This window comes from Scatophagus argus, chromosome 10 (genome assembly GCF_020382885.2).
Source record: "Scatophagus argus isolate fScaArg1 chromosome 10, fScaArg1.pri, whole genome shotgun sequence".
Lineage (NCBI taxonomy): Eukaryota > Metazoa > Chordata > Actinopteri > Scatophagidae > Scatophagus > Scatophagus argus.
The window spans coordinates 7,620,729-7,637,954 of record NC_058502.1 but is presented as its reverse complement, the minus strand read 5'-3'; the positions used below and the strand labels follow the sequence as shown (position 1 = coordinate 7,637,954).

General features: G+C 40.9%; 1 protein-coding gene across 3 annotated transcripts in view; it reads right to left on the bottom strand.

The window, feature by feature from the left end:
* Positions 1-2,152, bottom strand: part of chrm3a (cholinergic receptor, muscarinic 3a) — a 78,994-nt gene extending 76,842 nt beyond the window's left edge. The window contains exon 1 of one of the 3 annotated variants that reach the window (XM_046401301.1): positions 1,717-2,152. In XM_046401301.1, the coding sequence (XP_046257257.1) occupies positions 1,717-2,042 (326 nt within the window). In that variant the 5' untranslated portion in view covers positions 2,043-2,152. The remainder of the gene's footprint in view (positions 1-1,716) is intronic. The other 2 variants (XM_046401302.1, XM_046401303.1) reach the window with 2 other exon arrangements.
* Between the last annotated feature and the right edge of the window lie 15,074 nt (positions 2,153-17,226).

The window sequence follows — 17,226 nt, the reverse complement described above, 5'->3', positions numbered from 1 at the left end:
TTCCCTCTGTTCCTACTCTTGATGCTAAGCTATACTAATGAGATGTACTTTTCATCTCACTCTTTGCAAGAAGCGATGAGCATATTTCCCAAAATGTCGAACTAGTCCTTCAGCGATTGTGCTGAAATATAAGGAAAAAGTTTAACATTCCAGTAAACTGTTGTAGATGAATATCCCATATATCTCTCAACCATGACTTACATTTCAAATTGTAGTTAAACAGTGAACATTATTTTCTTCACCAGTACATATTCACTGTCTTGGCACCAATAAACCAGAAGCTTAAGCCAGCACCCACGCACAACTACAGGTACCGAAGAAGGTAAAAAGCAAAAACAGAACAATCTACACCTTTGTCACCAAGGCCTACTGTGTATGTACTGTCCTCCACCCACAGTCCATTTGGGATAGTCAGAATGTTGATCAATACAGCAATAGCATTGTGCACAAGAAAACCATCTATCAGGAGAGGAAAGCCTGGAAAAATATTACTCAACCTGTATTGACTGGGGTCCAAACAATAAATCAAGCAGTGAAAGCTCTATTGTCATTCGCCTTTGTTCCTCATGATCGTCTCCTTCATGTGTCTCTTTATCTGAGCGTCCTCCGCTGCGTCTCTCCCCACGGCAGGCAGTGGAAAGTCATAATCATCTAAACACATTCCTGCTCCACCTTTGACAGACCAGTAACAGACCCTGCATTCAACACGACGCAGAACTGACTGCTCTGTTCCCTTACGGTGGCTTTGTTGATATATTAATATAAAAACATGCTGGTTCTGTTGATATATGCAACATATTAAAATGTTAAACTATCAAGGTGTGCACCCACGGTGGAATAGTTTGGGATTCACATACGGCTACTGTACTGTCAGACCCAGACTCTGGCTTCTGTGATGAATAACTGCAGCCGAGGACTAAAAGGAAAATATTTGCACCATGGCACAGATGCCATTCCCTCTGCTCTTACTCATTATACAGCACAATGTCAAAGTACCCCCAGGTCACTGAGAGGGAACATTCCTTCACATTGCCATCTATGGACATCATAAATAAACACCAATCACCCCAATTCATGAAAGCCTTCCACTTCCCATGTAAGGACACAATTAATTTCCTCCTCTGTCCACGGCAATGCAGCAACAAATACGATATATGAGACCACCACAAAAATAAATAAATAAATAATCAATGTGGCACTAGAGGGAGAACGCGCATTCAACTCTACCCCTTTTGTTGGCAACACTTTTCTTTTTGTTTAGCTTTCACTTTGGGAAATTCAAGCTGAGAACACAGACATTTTTCCGTGTTTTTAATTAACTTTACACGAGCAGATTTCCTGGTGAAGCAAGCAACGTAACCTTTTTGGAGGAGAGACATCAGAAAAGTGCAGCGCGCAGAGGGTTGGGCAGGGATGCTGAGCCGGGCAGCGGGGGAGAAGAACAACAACAGCAGCAGCAGCAGCAGCAGCACTACTTGTTTGCCAAACTTGCATTTAAACAAAAGCGCATTTAATACGAGCTTGCAAAAATGCCTTGCATATAGCAGCTTTGGAGACAAGCACAAGTAATCAATAATATTCTGTAACTTCAAAGTGCACCGTCGTACAGGGAAAATAAGTGCAGCTGGGAAGCGGGTCTGGGAGTAGAAGAGCGAATACTTTGCTGCGGTGAGAATATTTCTCAAACTTTCCGTTTATTCACTTATTTAGACCTACCTCATAACATTAAGAGTGCGCGGGTCTGAAGCAGTGCAAGTAGATTGGGGGAAAAATGGCAATCCTGTCAAACTTGTCACGGGTCCATGTTTGGCACAGCAGTACGGCAGTCCAATGTAGTCACATCTGAAGAGCAAACGGCAAAAGGCAAAACGGGACTCGCCACCTTCTACCGTCACCGAGCAGTAGATTGGACGGCGATGCGAGGAGCACCGCGGGATCTCCAAGGGCGGACGGAGAATCAGTGCGTCAGGATTGGTCAGAGAGGCCGTGACGCACCGGCAGGTGGCACACCCGGCGAATAAAAACAGTCCACATTCATTCATGGACGATAGTTGTGGGAAACTGTAGGAGCTCAGCACATGCACACACTGGCAGATAAAATCGTCACACAAACTCTATGGAAGACGTCCAAGATCGAAAATGTCAGGGTCCTCCTTATTTCATCTGTGTCGCTCCACATGCTGAGGATGATTTCTTTTTTTCCTATCTTCAATAGAGGGACAGTGACATCGAGCCAAGCTTCAAGCTGTTCAGTTTGGCACAAAATACTGAGCTGTTTCATTTGCTCTTTTATGACTCTGCCGCAGTTCTAAAACACAAAAGAGTGCTTCCATTTTTCAGGAGGGGAAATTATCTACAGCTCTTCACACACCATAAAAGCAGCCAAAATAGGTCCAAACGATGTGCTTTTTTAAAAAATATATTTTTAGCAATTCTTACCAACTGATGGGGCTTTGAAACTTAGAAAACTGTGTTTTATCAGAGCTGGGGGGAAAAATCGTCAGTGAGCTTGTTTATTTCATCCAATGTGGAAATGAAGAACAAGGCCACTGGAAACTAAGTGTGTTTTGACACTTGTCTGAGTGTAATTCGGGGAGCCAAAGCAAATGTTTTAATAATTTTGTTATAAACATGTATAAGGAGTGAGAGGTAATCCTTGGAGGAATGTGTAAGCCAATTACTGCTGACTGCAGGGACTTGTGGAATGGGGCCTCAGAGCTTCCTGCTCAGCCTCCACTGCAGATCCTCGGACCACATTTCCTCCTCCCAGTGCCATACGTCTGTGAAAATCAGAACGGTTAGAGATATGGATATGATATTGTGCCGACTTCATGTAACATCTGGGGTTCTCTCATCATCCTAATGTCTTTTAGGCCAATAAAAACCGAGCGTGTAGTTTCCCAACAGCGGCTTGTTTGTATCTCTGTGAGTGGGGAACTGGTTCTTTCCATCAGGATACTGTTGTGTACATGTGTGTGGGCAACATAGCACTGAGTCTGATCAGTATGAGAAGGAGGGCATTGAGGCCAATTTACTTAATTTCTATGAAGACTACATAGGGCTGATTGTTGCAAATATTGCAAATAAAGGCAGCAAATGACATCTTGGACACTGGGTATAACCTAAAGCAGGGATCAATGAATTACAAAGTGCCTGAAGTGTAAACAACATGCTAATAGGAAATAATAAAATCAAGTGGCAGGTATCTCAGAGTGAGATATTATTTCCAGTTATATAGTTTTTAAAATCAGAAATAATAAAATGGTGGCGAAAAAAAACCCAGTCAGTGGTTCTGGTCCAGCACACCTGCTATGTGGGCTTTGATAAACACACACTCTAAGCTGAGCCTCAACATTCACCTTCCTGCAATTTCACACTGTCTGATTCCTCGAGAAGTGCATGAACACACTGATAACCAAGTCACTGTAGCCAACTGGTCTACAGAGACAGTTTTCACTCCATAATGGCCTCTTCCATCCAACTCTCACTCTCCAGTGTCAACAAAATACCCATTTACAAAGAAATAATGTGGAAACATTAAAATAACTTTTTACCGTCTGCTGACAAAATTCAAGGTTTTGTAAACAATCAGCATAAGAGCTTAGAAGAAAAAAGACTTTGTGCTTCTTTTACTTCGATCGCATCTGCAGGAAGTAAAACAGAGGAAATAAAGCTCTGGTGCTGGAAGTCGCCAGATGGACAAATACTCAGCAAAAATAAACCACAAGTGTTTGTGGCTGTGACCACACACTCAGCCCATAAAACATGGACGATAAACAATCTCAAAGGCTGCCAGAAAGACTTGTGGTTTATTTTTTCGGAAATATTTCACATTGGACTGGAGCCGCAATCATTAGTCAATTAATCAATTAGCTGACAGAATATTAAACAGCAGCTATTTTGATTGTGGTTGAATAAAAAAAAAACAATGATAATTTAAAACAAAAAAAGCCAAATATGTGATGGTTTCAGCTTCTCAAACGTGAGGACGTGATGCTTTCATTTGCCTTGCACGATGATAAACTGAATATCTTTGGGTCTTGGACTGTCTGTCTGATATCCAAAGACTTCACCTTGGGCTATGAGAAGTTAGAACAAGCACTTTATCTATTTAATGGTAATGCAGGGGTGCCTCAAGACAGAAAATGCTCACAGCGTCATGCAGATAAAAGATGCACCTCGATGGATCAATAAAAATCAAAGCGAGTGATGGAAAAGTTTGGGAAAAGTAATGTTCGTCTGTGAACTTCTTACTTGTGCATGATTATCAGCATCTGATGTCGAAGACAAAACCCAAAGCCTTAAATTCCACTGGATGGGTTCAATTTCATTTTTTTAAAAACTGATTTGGCTATTAGAGAAAAAAAGCCGCAGCAAGAAATCATCATGCATCACTGCTTGAAACCAGCAGTGTTTTACAGTACAGAAACCACAGTTGGGGTCATTCACGGTTATTCTCAGAGGAAAATTTTGCCTGCCTGCATTTCTGATTTCACAGTGTGAGTAATTTCCACCAATGATTACAGCTCCAACGCACTGCTAGAAAGCTTTAAAACATTATGTTGGCAAATACTCTTGAAAAAGCACATCTGTTCTGATTAACAAATTACTACTGCTCACAACTAATTAGCACATTTTTTTACTTAACCCTTCTTTTAACATGCACATGAGCAGCATTTGAAGAAAGAAAATTTAATACCAAGCATTCTTTGAGGATGTTCGGGCGCTGGTGCAGATAACATGTTGAACGCCACCAGTCTTTGAATTTCTGGAGGGCTTTTCAATTTAGGATGCATGATTCTTTTTTTTTTTCTTTCCTGAAAAATCATTAGAAGCTAACAGCCTGAGGGTGATTTCTCTGAGTGTGGGGGTTTCTGTGTCTATGTGACTGCGTCCTTCCTTGACATGTGCAATGAGATATTAGCATCTGAATACCAATGTGCTGTTGAATTTTCAAAATTTTCCAGCTCTACACTGCTTTGACATCTTTTCTCTTTCCTTCAGCATCCACTCTGATTGAAACATTTTTTTTTTTTACCTCATACATTCAGTCCAGTATTTTCCCTTTTATAGGCGTCTCTTCTTCCCTCTCTTCACATGAATAAAAAAAAACCCTAATCCTCTCACTGTGTCCAAAGAATTCTGCATCTTCTTCAACATTTTTGCACTGGCCTTGATCACAGCCTGACTTGTCATCTCCACTGTCATCCCTGTCGTTTAGCAAGTTGTTAGTAGAATATACAAGTAGGCCCAGTCTCTCGCTGTCTCCCTGCAGAACTTATTTGCCATTCGGCCTGTCAACAGTCCTCAGTCCTTTACCATGAAAGCTCTTCAAAGTGAAGATCATTACACAAAATATTTGGCTGCATATTTGTCATTACTAGTCTAGGCACGCTTTGAAACTCGCTGGAACCGCAACTCGCGCACTGCGTCAAAATATTCCAAGTTTGGCCTCAGTTTGAGTTTGGTTGTTTCATTTATGGGAAATCCATGAGGGCAATCAGTCAGTAATCACTCAGAGGTCAACAGTCTGTGGTTAGAGATTGTGCCATGTTGTGACAAAGAGTAATCGCAATCAAAGAGAGTAAAGGAAGTGCTTCTCTCAGACTGGAGAGATGACACATGCTGACTAACGGCAGGAGTCAATCACCTTTCCACTCAGCTCTGATTCAGGTTAGTTTTTTCTCTAACTGAAACTTTTGGCTGCAGAAAATGTGTGGATAATTGAGAGAGAAATGGTGATATAAAAGGCGAGTGAAACAACACAAACCTGCATAAAACATGCACAACTTACGCTTACCATTTGGATTTTTCTTAAATAATGGGTCTCTGAATCCAGATAAAAGCCTCTTATTTCCAACTTATTGCCAACTGTCAAATTTGCATGCTGAAAAAGCAACTATCGCCGACACTAACTCTGAGTTAGTAATAATGTCTCCGGCTGATGCATGTATGAATGAATAATAAATTATTAGGCCCGAACAACTAAATGAATACAAACAGACACACAAACAGTTATTTCACACTAACACAACACTGCTGTTTGGTTGCCTATATTACATACATGTTCATATGTGCAAATTTTCTTTAATGACATATTAACATTTTATTTTATTACTGTTAAACGCCAGCGATTCAGTTGCATTTTCATAAAGTTGGAGCCTTGGTGAGAGACCCCCAAAATCCTGGATCCTTCACTTCTAACAATGAAACTTGTTAGCATCTTCAATTATATGTTCTCTAACACACACATTTCTCCACACCTCCAAGTCATAACACACAGCTTCACCAGAGCCAAAGAAGAAGCTACATAACTTTGCTTTTGACAGGCAAAGTGGTGCCTCCTATAACAAGTGAACTGATCTTCATGTGTAAAACCAGTCGCGTGCCCTTTAAAAATGCAAACAACTCTGAGTTTGTTTGTTGAACTTCCACTTCCTGTCATCAGTTTGACTCACAGAATTACCCTGATCCACAGCCACAAGATAATTTAAAGTCTCCTTAATAACCATATTGCCAGACTCAAGGTGAAGAAGCTGTCACCACTCGCTTGGTTGTGAACCACGTGGCACAATGTCCTTCATCAATCTCGCATATTCTTCTCTGTGCAATCAGATCAAATTAAAATGACTGCTAAAGGGAGCAGGTGTGCAACACTGCTTCTGAATCAACATACAAAACAGACTCTGCGAGTTGACAATCACAATCAGTCACCCCAGACTTTCCTGTTTCGCCCTGTTTCTTCGTGTCCCATCAGTCACTCGTCAGAAGCCATTCATTCGGAACAAAAGTCAGATTATCGAGACTTTTAATTACGCTGAAGGCATAAGCTAATTAATTATCACTATCAGCGGTATGGAACATCCGTTTAGATAAAGAAACCGAATCTAATTATCTTTTGACCTCTCTAAGCCCCTCGGTAAGTGTACAGTCAACACACGCCACGCATGAGCTTGAAAGTCAAACATTAATATTCTGCAAAATTTCACTGCAGAATTCTGCAATAAATCGTGTTCGCTGGCATTCATTGTCTCTCAAACACACAGGGGACAGACTGAAGCTTTGCCATGCTTGAGATAACTTACCAGCACGGCTCAAAGCTTTGACAGACCCAGTTGGACTAATTCCTCCTCAAGCCACCAAAACAGGGCTTTTCCCACATTCAACACAACAATGCCAAAGTGCATAAATCACTTATTTGTATCAGTATGCGATGGATCAACCACTTGCACACCATATGCTGCTTTGTCTCTCCTCCCTGAGTCCCAGCTCCACTCCTTTCCTAATGATGTACTGACTGTGCACCTGGTTATTCAAATACTGATGTCGCAATATTCATAAAAGAAAGACAACAAATGGGGATTTTACTGGATACAGTTTAAAACGGCAGCACTCGTGGGACGTGTGTGCGCGCCTGTGATAAGGAATGAGGATGTGACAGTGAGAAAACAAGCAATAGAGAAACAAGAAGTGGAAGGATGGATAGTAACATGGTTACGAACCCTTATATGTACACGATAATAGCTGAAAGTCAAAGGCCAAAGTGAAGGTGCTCATCCTTTTTGTCTCCCAAGCAGATTCTTGGCACGCTTACTTACTCTGAATTGGATGTCCAGATGTTAAAAATCCCAAAGAGATCTAAGGGATGGGAGAAATCATCAAGATCAACAAAGGGAAATATGAAGGGATAAAATGTAATAATGAATTAGTGTGTGTGTGCTGCCTGCCCACACATACAGCAGATGTCTGTCTGCATGTCTACCTTTAAGCACCCAAATTGACTTTGTTTACCTCTTTGCACTTATACAATCAGGTTAAGTGCTGATAAATACCCCCCTCTTCCTCAGCCCCCTGAAGAAAGGCCACATCTGGTCTTGGTTGTTAGACTCATATTAGCTCTTCACGCAGGACTAATCAGAGCCATGCCAGCCAGGCTTACACAGTAATTCAGGATCATACTGTTTTGATGGACTGACAGACAGAGATCTGCTAACAATTCATCATGTCTCATTACCGCATGGAAGAGACATCCTTGGATGCTGTTACGGCTGCACTTTGCTGATGCAAGCCAAAATCCAGCATCCAAATACCAGTGTAGTGTGAAAACTTCAAGCAATTCCAGCTCTGCTGGCACTTACACAAACACAATAGTGTACATGACTCCTGCGTGATGCAGAAGTTTGATTATCACACAGGTCAAGGACATGACAAAATCCATTCAGGATTTCATACCTAAGTGGGTATCCACATTAAGTGAGATGTTAGCGGTGCGTAAGCTCTACTGAAGCGTTCAATCTGTTCAATCCACACCAACTGTGACCCCCATTTAGCCATTATTGTCCTCAGAACGGTAGCAGCTCCTGAGGTGCACAAAGGACAGCAGTAGACCAAACTGTCTGGCTTACAGAAAGCAATGGTTTATGACTTAACAGGTGCAAAATTAAAGTTGAGTTTTGCAATTTAAAAGTCAGTTTAAATTTTTACATTATGATGGTTCTGTAGGAAAAGTTAGGGGACCAAACGATTCATCCTGAGGGGGACATGAGACATACCGAACGTCATGACAATCCATCCAGTCATTGTGGAGACATTTCACTCAAAACCATGAATGTCAAACTCATGGTGTAGCAAGAAAAAAGTCAGGAGATTTCAAGAGGCCATTAGGAGTCATTCTCTTGGCACCATGAATAACTTGCTGGAGCCAAACTGAAAAGTCAAGTGGCACTACTGTTGCAAGATAAAAGCTGCTGTGTCACATTTTGCATGTCAGATGTGCAAAACCTACGCAGGGAGAACATGCAAACTCCACATAGAAGGGCCCACAACCTGAGCCCAAGAGCCCTTTTGCTCCGAGGCGACGGTGCTAACCACTGCGCCACCATATATATAAACATTTTAGCTGGAAACACGGTTCTGATTCAGAGAGCAATGTAGTTATTTTATAGTGATGTCACATTGGACTATGAAACAGAAAAATAAATTGTTTTAGACAGGAAATGTGTCAGACGTCACATACATTACCAGAGATTCAAAAGGGTAACTGTATATATCAGGTTTGCCCACTTCAGAGTGGACTGAAAGTACATCAAACCCTGTCTCTTTAAGTTCTGCATAATGACACTCTTTTGGCTCCCAATAATTAAAAAGCAAAACAATATTACTATTATTTGCTATTATTTTATGCCAGATTGAGAAAAATTTACCAGCAGTCAACTTAGAGGGGCTGCAGTAAACTCAGCTAGACTCTGTGAAACAACAGTTTCCCAGTTGGCTGCTCATCTATGAATGATTCAATACCGCACATGTGTGCAGAATGCAAAATGTACGCATCGTGAAACTACAGCATCACGGTAAAAATGACAGAAACACGTCTCAAAGCTCAGCAGCTCAGCTGTGAGACGTGTTTCAGCTACTCATGACAGGCAACATAACGCAATGAACATACACACGATCTCACGTTATTAAAATTGACAGACTATTTATCACAAACCTCTGGGTGTTAAACAGCTGGAGGGTGGGTTGTGTGAATGGAAAAGATAGAATTGAAGAGGAAAGCAATGGAGAACGAGATATTCTCACTCTACCACATATCCAGCCTGGTTCTTTCCCTTTCAAAACAGACATTCTGTAAAGATTTTTTTTAGATAGGTGACAGTGAGTTTCACTTAATTTCCCACCAACATGGAAACTAACATTGAAACTAGTTAAATTAATGAACTGAACGTCAGTGTTAACATACGTGAACATAAAGGAGGTGTCTCATTCCTTTAGTGTTTTAAAATAAGTTTGTAGCTACAGTGGAACACTTGCTTCTTGCTCAGCTAATTCCCCCAACAGCACCCATCCTTTAGATACAGATTTAGAGTTCTGATTAAAAAAAAAAAGATGAAAAAAGCTCCAACCACAGTTAATTAAGAAAGTAGATTAGATTAAAAATATCCAATGTAGATATATCTGCCACCAAATTGCTTCTGAGTCTCAAATATGGGCTTAAAAACCAGCAGATTTTCATTTGCTCTTAGTTCGTTCGGAGGCATGTATACAGTCTTAAGAGAGAACAAAAAAAAATGATTCGAATAAAAAGACGTATCTAACAAAAGTTTCACGTCAGGTTCAAACACGGGAAGAAAAGGCATGTGACATTAACTGAAGACAAACAGGGTGCATCAGCATATCAGTAGCAGCTTTAACTAACTTAGAATTAGAGGATGGTCCCTTGATGAACTATTACACTGGTTACTTTGTTATTTTCAGCTTGGTCCTTACCTAGTTTTACCTAGTTCTTGCCATCACGTGTTCAAAATCCCTATCAACATGAAGTACAGTCCAGTTATATGAGAGCTGCTCTCCAGTAAACCCTCAAAAACATGCTTCTTTTAACACACTTTGAAGTAGGACTTGCATCATGTTGCAAAGTACAAATTATCCACTTATCTCCCATCTGACAATGCATCCACTGATGTAACCAACTGAGGTATATTTTAAAAATCCAATTAATCACTCCTGTTTGTGCTGAAGCCTACCACTCTTAATGGAGACCAGCAATATACAGTGCTAAATTCACATTTGATTTTAAACTCAGAAATACAAATTAAACATACATCAAAATGAAAATAAATGACAAGGGAACATAGTCCCATCTTGTGTTTCTTCAAACACAATATGATTGCAAAAGACAAAGCAGCAATAAGCAAAGCAAGCAAAGAAGAGTAGGGAAATTCCCAGTGCTCACAGAGCAAACTTCCGTGTCCTTCTTGTTACAGCTGGGATAAGCAAATATGTAAGAACAAAATGTGAGCAAAATTAAAATCATAACAAATTGAATATACATTGTGCTGACACACTGTGATATTTGTCTGATACCAGTTATTTAAACAAGAGTGGATGGATGGATGAATTAACTAAAGAGCCAGCTGGCTGCAGGTCTATGTTAAGGCTGAGGTAAGCTGAGTATTGAACATTTTGAACATCTCACATGCCTTGTTTCCACACAGCTCCACAAATTCTGAATTATGAACGTAATACAATCTCAATCCTCTATTGTGACAATATAACAGATAAAGTGGACATTTCACAGGTTCGGTTGGGTGATCAGCGCATTTTATTGCTGGACTGGATGATGCAGATCGGCTTTCAAAACATAGCGAAATAAGTCACTTAGTTTGATTGCCTGCTTGCTTTGAGGCTAACGTACAGTAAGGTATTCTGGTTGCCATCAAACACAAGCACAATGTGAATTGTGAAGAAAGATAACTTATTGCCTTATTGAGTCTCATTCCCAAGACATTAAATTCGAAGGCTTTGGGTTGGTCATTCACAGCATAAGAGGTCGTCATGAATTGTTCTTAAACACTGTCCCCTCTGCAGACACATTCTCCTCAAAGGCAGTAAAGGCAGTGTGTGCCTTTATGTGTGCCTATGTTTGTTTACATCTCTTTGTCGGAACTGTGGCGCAATCACTGCATATGGACCAAAACATCTGTGAGGACCACAATCTTAGACCATAACCCAGTCTATACATATGTGGTGTGTGTGTGTGTGTGTGTGCATATTGGTACCACTGTTTCCACTGTGCCAGGATCCTGATGTATTTACGGTCACACCTCTGTGCTATTGGCTTTCCGTTGTGGACTGCCAAGGTACTGCCACCAGTGGGAGGAGAGACACAGCTTGTAGCGCAGGTGCAAATAACATCAGCGAGGGAGAGGACAAAGAAAGGCACAGATAAATGAGAGGCAGACAGAAATAGACTCAGACACCCACACACACTCATGCATGGATTCACAGTTGTTTTAGCTTTCTGATGCAAGATAAAAAATCTACTTAATTTTCTTTAGTATAATAATAATGTAAACAGAATCACCTCTTCTGGATGAAGCATGCCAGCGCCCAATATCTCAGTATAGACAGCTCTTCATCGCTCTGCACAGGTACACTGATGGCAAAGGCTACCATGCAACGTGCCATCTGTTCTTCAAAAGAGATACTGAGCCACAAGAACACTCACACAGTGATGGAAGAACCATCAGGAGCAGGTTGTGGTTCAGCATTTTGCCCAAAACTTCAACTTGCAGCTGGAGCCGGGGATCAAACCACTAACCTTCTGATTAGTGGACATTTTAGGAATACAAAATTACTCTTCTACACGTCAGCAAATACATGATAGTTTTCTCAACTGACTGCTCACTATAGACAAAATAATCATGTATTATATATGAACTGGGTAACACGTGAACAAGGGATTGATTTCAGAAAATTTTTCATCCCACGGAGCTGCTCAGTTATAATAAAGCTGGTTGAGCTGGAGTCTTCTCAATCAGCAGACATGGCAACCCGAGCCCGAAAAGCCTCCGTCTTCAGCTTGACGGGTTTCCTTCACTGCTGCTGTCCACCAGGTTCTTGGGTTGCTGCCACATTGGACCTTCTCGTGGACGGGAGCTTCACTTAGATTCTCCTAGTTCACCCTCTTCACATGTTTTTCTTGAGACGAGCATTTATTCCCCTCCAGTCCTCACAGAATCATGGGTTAGAGAAGTACAAAATAACATGTTTACATTACAACAGAATGCAATCCAATAATACACCATGAAAAACACAGCTACCGAAAAAGAACAACCTATGGTCTCAAAACAAGCCAGTGATCAAAAAGCCCTTGTCCTTGAATGCAGTTCATTGTGCAGTCGTTTGTATTATTGTGTCCACCCAGGTAAAAACACATTTGAACAATCATGGTGTGACAGCAGTTTATAGCTGGTTGTTTAATGCTGAACTGTTATTGAATTTAAAGATCTCTCTCTCCTCTGGGTTTCTTCCCTCCCCTCCTTTTCTTCCTGTGGGTGTGAGTGTGTGTGAGTGTGTACCTTAAGCCAATACACCCTGAGTGGGGCTGTCCAGTGCCACCTACCTGCTCTCCATGACTCACTTTGGAAATTATTTGCATACTAACTCTGGTTTCCTTGTGTTCAGGTTCACCTGCTCACTTCTGCCAGCTCTGCCCCGCCTGATCCTCGTCAGTTCAGTTCACCAGAAAACGCCGCCTCACACGAAACTCACTTCTTACGAGACCACACACGCTCACCTGCTGCCCCAGCCTTTGCATTGACTCCCCAATTTAGAGACTCTGTTATTTATCCCTGATCATTTCTGTGAACTGAGTGAATATTGCTGAGTTTTCTTCAATAAAGACTTCTTGGATTAGACTCACTCACTCTGTGTGCTCTGCTTTTGGGTTCTAATTTCTTGATTCAACCTAACAAAAACAACACTTGGATGATAATAAAATATATCCCCACCTGGAAAGCCACAGTCACTCAGCGGGCACCCATGTACTGAATCTGCATGTCTACCAACTCCAAGCCCAACTTTTAAAGCTACCCAGTTCAATAAAAGCTAAACGTCCCCCAAAGAAATCTTTAAAAAATGTAATCACATGCATCCCTGACCCCAGCACTGTCAGCAACACAGAGTCAAGTTTTAAAACCATCAAATCATAACATTGTTAAATTGAACAACTCTCAAATAGTTGTGTGCACGCATATTTGCGTGTGCCTTAAATGAACAAAATTCCCTAAACAGGCAGGGTGAAATGTTTGTGTTCCTTATTAGAAAGAAGAACAGTTGTGACGTGCTGGCTGCTCACTCTAAATTTGGCTGGGTGAGGAACCAATTAGCGCTGCGTAAAACAGTTGAAATTCTCATCCCCTCCTGTGCCAATCATCATAATGCAATTTCAGCTGACAAATTAAGTCCAATTTACAGAGACAATTAAAGTAACTAAACTCAGAAACTAGGTCTGGGCCCCCCCTTTTCTATCCTCAGGGTTTCAGTGACAATACGTCTAAATTTTTTCCTTTTCTTGCGAGGAGAATCAAATAAATAAACCTTTACCTCTGCCACACTGTGATATGAGTCCTTGCACCATTCACTTACACAGACAGAGGAGCAAAAAGAGCAATAGAAAGGGAGACACAGTTGAGGGAATCACAATTGGATCCAGAGGGGTTGCATAGGAGATGAGTAGCCACAAGTCAAGGTAACCGAACAATTCCAATAGCAAAGTCACTGTCTGTCTGCCTACTCTGAAGCTTATTTACACCATACAGAGGATGTAGATAAGAGACATAGTGAAGAGTGTGTGTGTGTGTGTGTGTGTGTGTGTGTGTGTGTGTGTGAGAGAGAGAGAAAGAGCGTTAGTAAGAGTGATAAAGGCAATCCTATCAGAACGATTGACAATGAAAGGCAAGTGTTCAGGATAGATAATAAGAGCAATCAATAAATACAACATATATATAATATCATACAAAAGTGTGAATGCGGGTGTGAAATATCAGATCACAGTAAGATGAAGTACCATCATCTGAAAGAACAACACAGCTACTCACACCAAGTGACCATGACTCCTCTGCCAATTTTCAAGGCTCGAAACAGCATTTCCTCTCTACCTGTGCACTACAGCAAACAGTCAAATGTGCAGCTGTGGCTTGCACTGTTTCAACCACACTCGCACCACGACTCTGTGTATGGCAATGTCAGTCTGCTGTGCCCACCATTAAGATTTTGTACAGATAACCACAGGGCCAAGTTAAAGATAAACTGTGTACAGATAAGCTCCATTAGCAGGGAAATAACTCAACATCTAATTAAAAGATTAACACAAACTCTACATCTGATTGTTCCTCTACCACCAATATGAGGTGACCATTTCAGATTTTTCATGAAAGGTTTGAGACAGACGTTTGTGTCTTCCTAAGGATGAATTGTAATAACTCTGGTAATCCCTGCCTTGCCTGAAGTGCAGCCTTACAGAGATGCCAGCATGGCTTCAGACCCTTTTTATTGCAGCCCAGATGAAACCATATCTTCCATGTTAATCCATCCCAAATGCTGTGGCTTTGAGACTCTTTCTTTTCCTGACAACTGTTTCCTCTCCTCCTCAATCTCATTCCTCTTTCAGACACTGATGAATGAAAAAGTTACACCACACTGGATTTCCGTAAATAAAACAAGCTGCATACAACTCAGCCTGCAGCAAGTAAACTGAAAGTAAATCTGTACTGGTTAAAGGAAAAAAAAAATGCAGATTTCTTACTGGACTAAATATGGCCAAAAGTTGCCTCTTTCAGAAAGAAAAGGAGATGAGCAGAATACAAATTTGGCAGCTGCACCACTCCATGTCTATCCTAATCTACGGAGCCAAAGGGATTACAGGGGAGCAATGTCCCAGCATTTTAACCTGACATATTCACTGACTGCTGCGCTCAGTCTATCTGTCTGACACTCACACTCTCTCTCTCTGCCTGTCTGACTGCAGGCAAGGCCTCGTACCTCATCAGTCTGTGGGGGAGTGGGGTGTCAGGGAGACAGACAGACAAACAGACAGACAGACGAAGCTAGCAGCTACGGTTGTCTGGGAACACTGAGTCCAATGATGACAACACATTCTTATCATAGCCACAGAATGTTCTCGGAGTTGTACATCACACAATGTCCCTGAAGAGGACCCATGGGCAAAAAATATTGAAACTTTTCCCTTCCTCTTTCCCAAAATGTATTAGTATTGTATTGCTGCAGAGTCTTATTCTTCATAACCATAAATCCCTCCAGAAGTACAAATATTGAAATAGGAACAGCTTTGGGCAATTGGGTTAAAAACTGAAATGTCTGTGTCTGAGTGGTTTCTTAGTAGAAACACTGAAATGCAGCCCTTGTCATATGTCCTCATTTTAATATTTGGTGCAGGATGGTACAAGTAAAAAAAGGGCATTTGGATCTCAGATTATCTATAATTGTAAAGGTAAAAAAAAAATCAAGCTCAGCTTAATTTAATGTAATTATTTCATAAAGCCTTTTGCATGTGATTCCAGATTTTATGCCAGATCCTCAAACCTGACAAAATGTTGATTAGTCATCAAACTGAAGCAGTCGATTTGAAGCAGTTTGCACATTTAACATTCAATCGGTGAAGTGCACAGGCCCTTCTTATTCCATATGCATTTAGGGGAGGACTGTGCAAAATAAAATATAAAAAGGAAGATGTAAGTGTGATTGATGGTACATTCTGCTGGATTTACTGAGGTTCATGCAATTTGCAAGGGTCAGTTTGTATGGAAAATTACCTGCCTTGAAAGCAGGTGCTGATATGCACTCATACTTAATGGAAGGTTGTGATGATGAAAAGAGAGAATTTAATTTAACTTTGTTCAAGAGAAATTGGAATTGGTCACCAACAAATTGTTAAAAGTCTTTCAAAAGGAGAAAGTGCAGAAATATTAAATGACCACATTATCTGAATAAAGTATCCATACATACATTACATTACATAAATTTTCAAATAATACATTACATACATACATTCCACCACTGAACATTTAAAGGGATATCTCGGATTTTTCGGCATACCTCAAAACAACTCATAATACTGATGCATTGCAACAGAGATCTCCCACTTTGTTGGTGCACCACACGTCGCAGCATTGCTGAGCAGCACTTCAGGAAATAAGCATCATCTCTGATTTAACATGGACTGTATTGACTTTAATCATCCCCTTACCATCTGCCCGACTGTGATCATTTGTTCTTGACGTCACAAGGGAGCTTGCTTTCCCTCCAGAGATTTTTTATTTTAAACATCCTTCCTCTAACGTTTTCATCAATGCCTGAGTGACTGAAATGTTAAGGCTGCCTCTCACACTACGTTACACTAATTATACTAAGTCTGACACAGAGAATAATAAAGCTGGATTATGACTAGGATATAATATAGGCACATAGACAGATACATCCTCAAAAATATTCAGCATTAGCCAGTGAATGAGAGACAGATGAAACTAAAGGAGCTAAAATTAAAATGAATTTGCAGACTACCGTCACCTCATTAAAGCATCCGTGACAGCTGATATAAAAAAAAAAAATTGGCAGTGTCTAAGAAGACGATAACTTAATGATCTGAATATAATGGCAAAGATAAGAAAGAGGGACAGACAGCAGCAGTCATCCATCCACAGCACAAGGCGTAACAATGGGCACGTATTCAGAAACCTCCTGAGACCACACACGCGCACAAACCTTAATCAAAAGTCAGATTTTGATTCCAGGACTACAGAGAGACGGGCGTCTGTGTGGAATTCAGATCGACCGTGACAGTGACTTATGCTCGGCATGCTGAAGAGGTCGTGAGACCTTTTCTTCTGCAGTTACACAAGTGGACATGAACGTTCGGTGTAAGTG